At 41.7% G+C, this 11,814-nt stretch overlaps 1 protein-coding gene across 7 annotated transcripts in view; it reads left to right on the top strand.

Annotated features, from left to right (window-relative positions):
• EXD2 (exonuclease 3'-5' domain containing 2) overlaps positions 1-11,814 on the top strand; it is a 56,938-nt gene that overhangs the window by 35,139 nt on the left and 9,985 nt on the right. For all 7 annotated transcript variants that reach the window (XM_011949680.1, XM_011949679.1, XM_011949683.1 and 4 more), the window contains 2 exons: positions 8,221-8,477; positions 9,400-9,526. In XM_011949680.1, the coding sequence (XP_011805070.1) occupies positions 8,221-8,477; positions 9,400-9,526 (384 nt within the window). The remainder of the gene's footprint in view (positions 1-8,220; positions 8,478-9,399; positions 9,527-11,814) is intronic.

Raw genomic sequence — 11,814 nt, 5'->3', positions numbered from 1 at the left:
CTGAGGCGGGCGGATCACGAAGTCAGGAGTTTGAGACCAGCCTGGCCAACATGGTGAAATCCCGTCTCTTCTAAAAATACAAAAATTAGCCGGGTTTGCTGGCGGACGCCTGTAATCCCAGCTACTGGGGAGGCTGAGGCAGGAGAATCACTTGAAACCTGAAGGCAGAGGTTGCAGTGAGCCAAGATTGCACCACTGCACTCCAGCCTGGTCAACAAGAGTGAAACTCTTTCTTAATCAATCAGTCAACAATAAGAGATAGAGTTTTCCTTTTGCCTAGGTTGGAGTGTAGTGGCTCAGTCATAGCTCACTGCATCCTCAAATTCCTAGGCTCAAGCGATCCTCCCACCTCAGCCTCACAGGTAGCTGGGACTACAGGTGCACACCACCACACCAGGCTAATTTTTTATTTTTTTGTGGAGATGGGGGTCTCGCTGTGTTGCCTAGACTGGTTGTCAAACTCCTGAGCTCAAGCAGTCTCCTGCCTCAGCCTCCAAAAGTGCTGGGATTACAGGTGTGAGCCACTGTGGTTGGCCATTGTCAGGCTTTGATTAAAAAAAGTTATGCTAGCTTCATACAACAAATTAGGGGTGTTTCCTATTTTTATGTTCTCTGGAAGAGTTTGTATAAGACTGTCTTTCTTTTTTACTTAATTGTTTAGTTAGAATCTACTGATGAAGCCATCTGGAGTTTTCTTTTAAGGGAAGTTTTTGAATTATTGATATAATTTCTTGAATCATTATGGAGCTATTCATATTTTCTATTAATGTCTCAGTTTTGATAAATTATATATTTCATCTATCATCTAAATATGTTATCTTTTAAAATGTTTAATTACTGGCATAAACCAAGCATAGTGGCGCATGCTTGTAATCCCACCACTGTGGGAGGCTGAGGTGGGAGGATCACACTTCAGGCTAGGAGTATGAGACCAGCCTGGGCAACACAATGAAAATCTGTCTTTACAAAAAATTTAAAAAATTAGCCTGGCATGGTGGTGTGAATCTGTAGTCCCAGATACTCAGGAAGCTAAGGTGGTAGGATGGCTTGGGCCCAGGAGTCCAAGGCTGCAGTGAGCTGTGATCACGCCACTGCACTACAGCCTGGGCAACAGAGCGAGACCATGTCTCCCCCTCCAAAAAAAAGTATTGACTGGCCAGGCGAGGTGGCTCATACCTATAATCCCAGCACTTTGGGAGGCCAAGCAGGTGGATCACGAGGTCAGGAGTTCAAGACCAGACTGGCCAACGTGGTGAAACGCTGTCTCTACTAAAGATACAAAAAAAAAAAAACAAAACCAGGCATTATGGTGCACACCTGTAATCCCAGCTACTTGGGAGGCTGAGGCAGGAGAATTGCTTGAACCCGTGAGGCAGAGAGGTTGCAGTGAGCCGAGATTGTGCCATTTCACTCCAACCGGGGTGACAGGGTGAGACTCTGTCTCAAAAAAAAAAAAAAAATTATTGGCATATATTTGTTTATGATATCCTCTGACAGTTTTTTCCCCGTTTGGTAGATATCTAGGAATGTCTCTTTTTTCATTCCTGACTTTGCTTACTTGTGCTTCTCTCTTTTTCTTCATAATCCCTTCCATGGGTTTATCAATTTTATTAGTGTTTTCAAATAACCAGCTTTTCACTTTGTTGATCTTCTTTATATTTGTGGTTAATTGATTTCTGCTCTTATTTCTATTGTTTCTTTCCTTCTGTTCTCTTGCATATAATTTCTTATTCTTCATTATTCTTCAACCAACTTTAGTCTGACATCTTTCCATATTACTCCACTGAAACTGATCAAGTTGATGGCTTTCTTGTTTTCTAGTCCAGTGGACACTTATTTGGACTCATTATTCTTGCTCCCAAAAGCATCACACTCACATTCTTCTGTCTCCTGTGTTGTTTTACCTGATATCTAAATATTGAAATGGATCAGGCTTGGTCTCCCAGATATTGGGTGGCTACAAGAGCCAAACAGATTCCGTAAATGAATGATACAGAGTTATTGTTTGCATTTTTTAATACATAGGAATGTTCTCAAATTCATAAGGAAATATATTACCTTTCATTTTTTTCTTTAAACATAAGGCCTCTAGGGTCTTTCATTTTTGTAGTTTTACTAGCAGCATAGATCCTGAGAAATATTTCTTTGTATTAGAAAAATAGTTGTGTACAAATATGATGGGAAGTGGAAGATGACAGTTGGCTTCAGTTGAAAAGACATCCTGGTGAATTAGAGAATTCATGCCTCATATAAATGAGAAAGCTGCCATATAGTTCAAGCCAACTGTTATTGGATTGTCCAGTTCTTTAAAAAGAAACTTGGAGTGTGGATTTTTTAAAATGTGAACTCTACTAATTTAAAAATTCTGGCATAAGTTTTTAAATACTTGGAGATCAAAAATAATATGACAATAAAAGCATGTCTGTGAGTCAGCAGATGGATCCATGGGCCACTGATTTATGTCTTCTAATTTACATTCCTTTCCTGTATTCTCATGTAATTGTATGGCTTTAAATACCATTGATATGGTGATTACTCTCAAAATCAGAATGCCAATCTTTCATATCCACCTGCCTACTTGACATCTCTCCTTGAATGTCTAATAGTCATCTCAACCTTAACATGTTCCTAACAGAACTCATTCTTGATTTTTCTTCCCAAACTTGTTATCCCTAGTCTTCCCCACCTTTAAGATTAAAATCAGTGAGACGTTCTTCTCTCTGAGGGTTGTCCAACAGGATGGTGGTATGATTGAAAGTCAGAGATAAACAGACAGTTATAATATGTTAAATTTCTTTAATGGCAAAATACATGCAAATTCAAAGAAGTGGTTATACAAAGCAGGAAATAACACAGCATGCTATCTCAAAAAGGTATAGGTTTCTTTGAGTTACCTATAATGAGGTGTAACTATGGATAAATCACCAGTACAAAATGAATATCCTGCCATGTTTTAGAAGCTATTATTGCCCTTCTCCTGAGGCAGGTGGAGACATTAAATACCATTTTGGTCTTCTGACTCCTGCCTGGTCCTTTCTGGAGACTCTGGCTACATATTTCCTTGCATAACAGGTACAAATAATTGGTGCAATAAAGGTTGAGCAAGGTGATTTTCCCAAAACCATCATCCTGTAGACCCAGTATATTAGTCCATTCTTGCCCTGCTGTAAAGAAATACCTGAGACTGGGTAATTTATAAAGAAAAGAGGTTTAATTGGCTGTACAGGAAGCATGGCAGCATCTGCTTCTGGGGAGGCCTCCAGAAGCTTTTACTCATGGTGGAAGGCAAAGCGGGAATAGGCGTCTTATATGGAAGGAGCAGGACCAAGATGGCCGGGAGGTGCCACACACTTTTCTTTCTTTTTTTTTTTTTTGAGACAGGGTCTCACTCTGTCACCCAGGTTGGAGTGCAGTGTCGCGATCTTGGCTCACTGCACTCTCCACCTCCCAGGCTCAAATGATCCTCCCACCTCACCCTCTGGAGTAGCTGGGACTACAGGCACACACCACCATACCCATCCCCATGTGGTCCAGGCTGGTATCAAACTCCTGGACTTAAGCGATCCGCCCACCTTGGCCTCCCAAAGTGCTGGGATTACAGGCATGAGCCACCACACCCAGCCACCACACATTTTTAAACAACCATTATCTTGAGAAGTCACTCAGTATGCAGTACCAGCGGGGAAGGGTGCTAAACCATTTATAAGAACTCCATCTCATGATCCAGTCATCTGCCACCAGGCTCTACCTCCAACATTGGGGATTAGAATTCAACATGAGATTTGGGTGGGGACGCAGATCCAAACTATATCACATCCCTACTACCTCCTAAGTCTAAGCTTCAAGTATCTCTCACCTGGACTATTGCAAATCTTCCCCTGACTGGCCTCCCTGCTTTGACTCTTGCACATGTAGCAATCCTTTCTCTGTACAGTAACTAACAAAAATACGGATCAGATTGTGTCAGTCCTCTGCCCAAAATCTTTCCATTGCTTAGAGTAAAATGCAGATGGCCAGGTGCAGTGGCTCACGCCTGTCATCTCAGCACGTTGGGAGGCCAAGGCGGGTGGATCACGAGGTCAAGAGATCGAGACCATCCTGGCCAACATGGTGAAATCCCGTATGTACTAAAAATACAAAAATTACCTGGGCATGGTAGCAGGCACCTGAAGTCCCAGCTACTCGGGAGGCTGAGGCAGGAGAATCGCTTGAACCTGGGAGGCGGAGGTGGCAGTGAGCTAAGATTACACCACAGCACTCCAGCCTGGCAACAGAGTGAGACTCCGTCTCAGAAAAAAAAAGAATAAAACGCGAATGTCTCAATTACCTACATGCTCTTAAGGTCTTACTTGCTGTAGCTTCTTTCAGCATCTCTGATTTTGTCTCCTCCTACTCTCTTCCCATCCTACTCTTACCAGGGTCTAGCCACATTGGGCCTTAGTTCTGTTGCCTGAACAGGGTAAACTCATTCCTATCTCAAAACCCTGGCCTAAATTTAACTGATACATAAACTCCACAAACTAGGGGTGCTCATTCGTTAACCTGTTCCAGCCCAGAAGATGGTCCCACGTTCTTTGCTGCCTTCATGAAGTCATTTAAACAATCACAGGCCATTCCAGAAACTATTTTTTAAGAATACTGTTTTGTTTTGTTGGTTTTTTTCTTTTAAGAATACTGAAGCCAAAATGGATATCCCCTGGCTTCTGGAAGGAGGACTCGAACCCAGTGTTCTCTAAATGAATCACTGAAACAGCAGAGTGTTACAAATTGTATCCGTAATGATTGGTGGTATTACTCAGTTAAACTTTGTGTTTTGTGTATCTATAACACATTAATGCAGTAATATATGTGTGTAATTTATAAATATATGTAGTATATGTCTCAAACTTCTATATATGTTGACTAATTTTATTTAATCTAGGATTAAATGTGTCACTTTTTAATGATGTTGATAAGCCAAGGGTTTCTTGTTTTCCATTAGTAGTGATGTCAGGGCAAAAAGACATTAGAAAGCAAAAGGGGGGGAAGTATGAGAAATAAAGACTAAGTATCTTTTTCTTTAAGCTAAATTGACTGTCCTAGAACCATTATTCTTCCAATTATATATTCAATATAAGTTATGTAGCTAGAGGAATCATAAACATTTGGATTCCTAGTGAGAAAACTTTGATTATAGTATATTGGATCTTAAGCACAATCCAGAAACATTAAAGACAACTCAATTTACCTGTCTATTTATCTAGTTATTTATTTAATGTATTTTATCTTTTTCTTTTCTTTTTACTCACCACTATATTAACAAGGAAATCAATGTATGGTAGACAATGAGACGTGATTGTAAAGAGGTACAAATATCCAACCTTAGAAATTTGTAGTGCGTTTTATGTCAAATTAGCAGTTCTAGCTATTAGAAGTAGAGATTTATAGCTTTTTCTTGGAGAAAGTTGATATCACAGAGGGAAGGAACTACTCATTAATTTTTAAAAAGGTAATTTGGTCACATCCAGATGAATTATGAGAGAACAGGAACCCCAGTAGTCAAGTTTTTTATAGGTGTTTTTAACCTTGGCGAAGCCCCAAGAAATAGACAATGAGATCAAACTGGCATGCTTTCGTGTGAGGATAGGGAAATAGCCCTCATTGGTAAAGCAGTGCCTAAGAAGGAAGCCTAAGTCTTTTGTGGTTAGATCATGGTTTTACTCCACCTTAGAAAAGAAGTTGAGGGCTAGAGGTATCTCACACCTGTAATCCCAGCACTTTGGGAGACTGAGTGGGTGGATCATTTGAGGTCAAGAGTTTGAGACCAGCCTGGCCAATATTGTGAAACCCTGTCTCTACTAAAAATACAAAAATTAGCCAGGTGTGATGGCAGGTGCCTATAATCCCAGCTACTCATGAGGCTGAGGCAGGAGAATCACTTGAACCCGGGAGGCAGAGGTTGCAGTTAGCTGAGATTGTGCTACTGTACTCCAGCCTGGGCAACAGAGCAAGACTTGGAAAAAAAGTTGAGGGCCAGAGCCCTCCCCAATTTTTTTTTTTTTAACAGCAGTTCTTTTGTGATCTTGACTATTTCCTCTGTGTGATTTTGGTCACTTCAACTATGCAATGTCCCTCCTCTGATTAATTGTGACACTTTGCTTGAAACATTCCTTTGGCATTTACCATGTCATTTTGTGTGTGTGTGAGCTTGTGTTTATGTGTATCCATCCTGCTCTTCCTATAAGATTATAAATTCTTTAAATCAGCACGCTGTCTTCCATTACTTTGTATGCAACTGTGGCACTGCAGGCCCAGCAGGCAGCTAGCACAGTAGCAAAAGGACCACATTGCCCTAGAGCAGTTTCTCAGCCTCCTCGCTATTGACATTTTGGGCAGATGATTCTTTGTTTTAAGGAACTATTTTGTACATTGTAGGATGTTTAGCAGCCTTCTGGCCTCTGCTTACTAGATGCCTATGTACTTCCTCCCCACTTGTAACAGCCAAACATTTCTCCAGATATTGTCAAATGTCTCTTGGGGTATAAAATTACCCTCAGTTGAGAACTGCTATTCTAGGGACTGGGAAATTTAGGTGATAGTGTGGTAGTCCTAGCTTTGCCATGATCTCACCATATTTTGTCAAACTAATTCACCTATATTCCTCTCCTGACAAGTGAGAAGGATTGGAATTTATTGGGTACTTAATCTGGGTTCTGTCGATAGCTTTAGGGAAACTTTAATCCCTTGAAAATGTATGTGAGTTTTGTGTATACATTTTTCTAGGAATAACATCCTTAACTTTCAGCATTTTTTCAAACCTTTCTATGACCCCAAAAATATTAAGCTTCAGCCAGGCACAGTGGCTCATGCCTGTAATCCCAGCAGTTTGGAAGGCTGAGGCAGAAGGATCACTTGAGGTCAGGAGTTCGAGACCAGGGCAACATGGTGAAACTTCATCTCTACAAAAAATACAAAAATTAGCTGGGTGTGGCTGTGCATGCCTGTAATCCCAGCTACTCAGGAGGCTGAGGCAGGAGAATTCCCAGCACTTTGGAAGGCCAAAGCAGAAGGATCACTCGAGGTCAGGAGTTCGAGACCAGGGCAACATGGTGAAACTTCATCTCTACAAAAAATAACAAAAATTAGCCGGGCATGGCTGTGCATGCCTATAATCCCAGCTACTTGGGAGGCTGAGGCAGGAGAATTGTTTGAACCCGGGAGGCAGAGGTTGCAGTGAGCCAAGATTGAGCCGCTGCACTCAAGCCTGGGCGACAGACCCAGACTCCGTCTCAAAAAAAGAAAAAAGATTAAACCTTGATCACTTACTGTATAAAGTGTTTTTGTATCTTTTAAGATTTAAAGGCCCTAACATGCTCAATATATATATATATTTTCTTTTTATGAACGCCATTTGTGACTAGAAAATGCTGAGAAAGCACTTTGTGCTACCAGGATTTATTATATTATCAGGTACCACTTATCTCCTACCTCTTTTTAAAAATTGGATCTTGAGTCATTGATGATAAGGTAAATGACTAGAGTTACCTGCGTGTACATTAGAGAGGCTGGATAATGAAAAGAGGATGTTTATCATTTCACACTGTACTCCTTAGCCTTTCTTTTTTTTTTTTGAGATGGAGTTTCACTCTTGTCTCCCAGGCTGGAGTGCAGTGGCGCAATCTCAGCTCACTGCAACCTCTGCCTCCTGGGTTCAAGTGATTCTCCTGCCTCAGCCTCCCATGTAGCTGGAATTATAGGCATGTGCCACCACGCCCAGCTAATTTTTGTATTTTTGGTAGAGTTGGGGTTTCGCTGTGTTGGCCAAGCTTGTCTCGAACTCCTGACCTCAGGTGATCTGCCTGCCTCGGCCTCCCAAAGTGCTGGGATTACAGGTATGAGCCACCGCGCCCGGCCTCCTTAGCGTTGTAAAACCAGCATGTTCTATATGACTGCCAGTGTATGTCCCAGAGCTCCCCTGTGTCGGCTGGTCACTGTTTATGGACCACTCGTATTTCAGGCCTTGGTGTTTGGGGTTCTCGGTAACCTTTGTTTAGGCTGTTGCTTCACAAAGTCCATTGCATTCGTTACTGTAAGCTTATCTGTAGATGCAAACCAAAACCTGGTCAGATGCTCCCTTTGGGAATTTAAGGATTCACCTCTTAGACTTTTTTGCCACAGTTATTTGTTGTGCTTGCTGCTGTGCTAAGGTGTGAACCACAACCCTGTCTTCCTCTGTTGCAGGTAAATTTGGAAGGCAAAGCCAGCCCTCTGTCACTTCTACAAATGGCCTCCCCAAGTGGCCTCTGTGTCTTGATTCGCCTGCCTAAGCTAATCTGTGGAGGAAAAACACTACCAAGAACGTTACTGAATATTTTGGCAGATGGCACCATTTTGAAAGTTGGAGTGGGATGCTCAGAAGATGCCAGCAAGCTTCTGCAGGATTATGGCCTCGTTGTTAGGGGGTGCCTGGACCTCCGATACCTAGCCATGCGGCAGAGGTGTGGTTTGTATGAATGCTGGGATTCCTGTAGCTGTGGGACAAATATTTTAGCCAGATTTGTAGATGCCTGGGAATCAGTAGTGAAACATGTGAAATTGTATAGGAGCCTACAGGCTTCTAAGATGCGTATTGAATTTGTGAGAAGACATTCCAACTTCTGTGAAACTTTGGTTACCTAGAATTAGTCTTTTTAGATCAAACATTACTGAGATATCTCACAGCTATAGGCTAAAAGCTGGTGGTCCCATTGGCTAAATTATGGCTGCAAAGGGTTTTTGGTTTTCTTTTTTCCCGTATGATATTTTTGGAAATTTTTATTTAAATCAAGAAGATTTAATGTAAAAATCTGTATTTCTGGCTTCTCTTGAAAAATTAGGTAATCTGACTACACTGAGTCTACAGTTCTAGATGGCAGCATTTGGCTGGGTAGCATATGTGCCCTTTAGATGAGCATGCTCTGTTCAGTTTGCCAGAGTCCCCACCACTCCCATTGTAACCCCTGGCTCCTCCTGATAAGCCTTTGAGTTTACAGACCCTGCTTTAGGCCAAAAATGATGGTAGACTGGCCCTTATCTGGGAGGAAGAGAGATTTCCTTTAGAATTTTACTCCTATGGAAATTTGATTTCAGCTTGTCTTTTTGGGGCGGGGGTCATAATTACCTCCTCATGTTTATGTACAGGTCCTCATTTATAACATTGTGGACTAAAACAGCCTCTTGCCCTGCCTGAAGTGACACAGTCACTACAAGGTTGGAGATTTGGTAAACTAAGAGAAGGCCTGATTAAAATCCGTGCTTACCACAATTTTTTACTATAAAATGGAATTTTATTTTAGTTTGTTAGTTATGTCTCTTTTGATTTTCTTGTTCATGTCCTTTGCCCATTTTTGATGCATGGTTTTATTTATTTATTTCTTTTAGAAACAATTTGCTCTGTAATGGGCTTAGCCTGAAATCCCTCGCTGAGACTGTTTTGAACTTTCCCCTTGACAAGTCCCTTCTACTTCGTTGCAGCAACTGGGATGCTGAGACTCTTACAGAGGACCAGGTACTTCTTATCAGAGTAGTTGAAGAATGGAAGGTCATTGTTTCTGAAGTATAACTGTTTATAAAATTAAAATTCTCGGCCAGGCGCGGCCGGGCGTGGTGGCTCACACCTGTAATCCCAGCACTTTGGGAGGCCGAGACGGGTGGATCACGAAGTCAGGAGATCAAGACCATCCTGGCTAACATGGTGAAACCCCGTCTCTACTAAAAATACAAAAAATTAGCCTGGCGTGGTGGCGGGTGCCTTTAGTCCCAGCTACTTGGAAGGCTGAGGCAGGAGAATGGCATAAGTAAACCTAGGAGGCGGAGCTTGCAGTCTGCAGAGATCGCGCCACTGCACTCCAGCCTGGGCCACAGAGCGCAACTCCGTCTCAAAAAAAAAAAAAACAAAATTAAAATTCTCAAATGTAGTATTAAGTATTGGATGGAGATGCCTTAAAATGGATTCATTATCTGGTGATAATGCAATTAACTGGTCTACAATAAAATAATCACTTAAATAAAAGATAAGAGTCCTGCTGTTGTTTCATTTTTGAGATGGAGTCTCACTCTGTTACCCCAGCTGGTATGATCTTGGCTCACTGCAACCTCTGCCTCCTGGATTAAAGCAATTCTCCTGCCTCAGAGATTACAGACGTGCACCACCACGCCCGGCTAATTTTTTTTGTATTTTTAGTAGAGATGGGGTTTCACCACGTTGGTCAGGCTGGTCTCAAACTCCTGACCTCAAATGATCCGCCCACCTCAGCTTCCAGGTGTGAGCCACTGCACCTGGTCAAGAGGCCTGATTTTTTTGACCTTTTACTATATGTTGGGCATTTCAGAAAAAGGGATTTTTTTTTTTTTATGAATACAAATGCATAATTTAAAAAAAAACATAGTGTTATAAGTGTGTAGGAGTTATAACTTATTTTCAGAAGCAGTAAATAGTTCCCTGTATTACCTTTCCCCATTCCTAATCCTTCTTCCTTCTTCTCCTCAGAGGCAACCACTTTCATTTCTTTCTGGTAATTATCATTATACTTCTAAATTACATGCATGCGTTATTCTTCCTTATCTATATATATTATCTTTTGACTTCATACTATGGAAGATACGGTTTAGTACTCTTGCAGCTCCCCTGCCCCTAGACAAATACTTCTCTTCCCTATCCTCCCAATTTAGGCAAATCATCATTTTTATCAGATTAATATCCAGTATTTATATTATTTATAGCTGAGTCACATAGTAAACTGCAGTTACTTTTATTTCCCAGGATTAATAATTAGTATTTTGTTTGCATAGTGTCCATGTACCTATTGTTTCCACCCCAGACTCCTTACCAGAACTATGGATCTCCTCTGGGCTGGTTCAGACACCCATCAGGTCACTTACTTGTTTCATTTTCCCTTGGAGCCTTCTTTCCTAGAGCCCTCTCTCATCTGGCTCCTCCCAGGACGGACTGCACTCTAGGCCTGCTGCCCAACTCTCCTCCTGGAATTTGCATTTACCATCAGCGTGGAATTCCCTTCACCTCTCTCTTTCATAGTAGATCCTCTGTTTTTTAAATTCCACATCTTTTTCCTTTCTTGCTTTGGCGGAGTACATTCATAACAGCTTCTTGAGAAAGGGAGCATGAGTAGTAAAAAAAAAAATGTCAGTAACCGTGTCTTTTCTCTCAGGTGACTTAGTTTCTCCAGAGATGAATCTTCTAGTATTCTATTCAAGAAGCGTAAGCCCCACTACCTATATTCCAGTCACTGAGTGGGGGAAAGGCACCAGTGGTCTTAACATTCAGTGTGTAATCTCTCCCTTAATCCCCCTTTCTTCAGGTGACATTTCGTCCCTCCCTTCAGTTGTGCGTGGTATTACCAGGTCCAGATCCTCTGTGGTTTAACCATTATACGATTTAAACTTTTACTGTCTTTTGGGCTAGGGGAGGGATAGTTGTCTGGCCCTGTGCTGTAAAGGAGGAGAGCAGGGTGTAAGTGTTCTCTATGGAGATTTCACCTTACCCTTCTGTTTTCACCCTTGCCTTCACAGATACCTGGTGTCTCCATTCCTCATGCTTTCCTGGTTCTGTGGCTTAAACCCATTAGAACTTAGGCTTTTTGCCATACCACTTGCATAGGCCTAGTTTCAACCTTGTTTGCTGAGTCAGTTACCACTTGTTCTTCCTTGAGAAATGTTAACTGGTTTCCAAAGTAGCTACACCATTTTGTATTCCCACCAGCAGTGTATGAGGGTGCTGGTGTTCTACATCCTTCCTGACATTTGTTATTGTCAGTCTTTTCCATTAGAGCCATCCTA

The sequence above is a fragment of the Colobus angolensis genome, unplaced genomic scaffold (assembly GCF_000951035.1).
Source record: "Colobus angolensis palliatus isolate OR3802 unplaced genomic scaffold, Cang.pa_1.0 Scaffold3, whole genome shotgun sequence".
NCBI lineage: Eukaryota > Metazoa > Chordata > Mammalia > Primates > Cercopithecidae > Colobus > Colobus angolensis.
The sequence above is the reverse complement of the archived record's forward strand: the minus strand, read 5'-3'. Positions and strand labels throughout refer to the sequence as shown.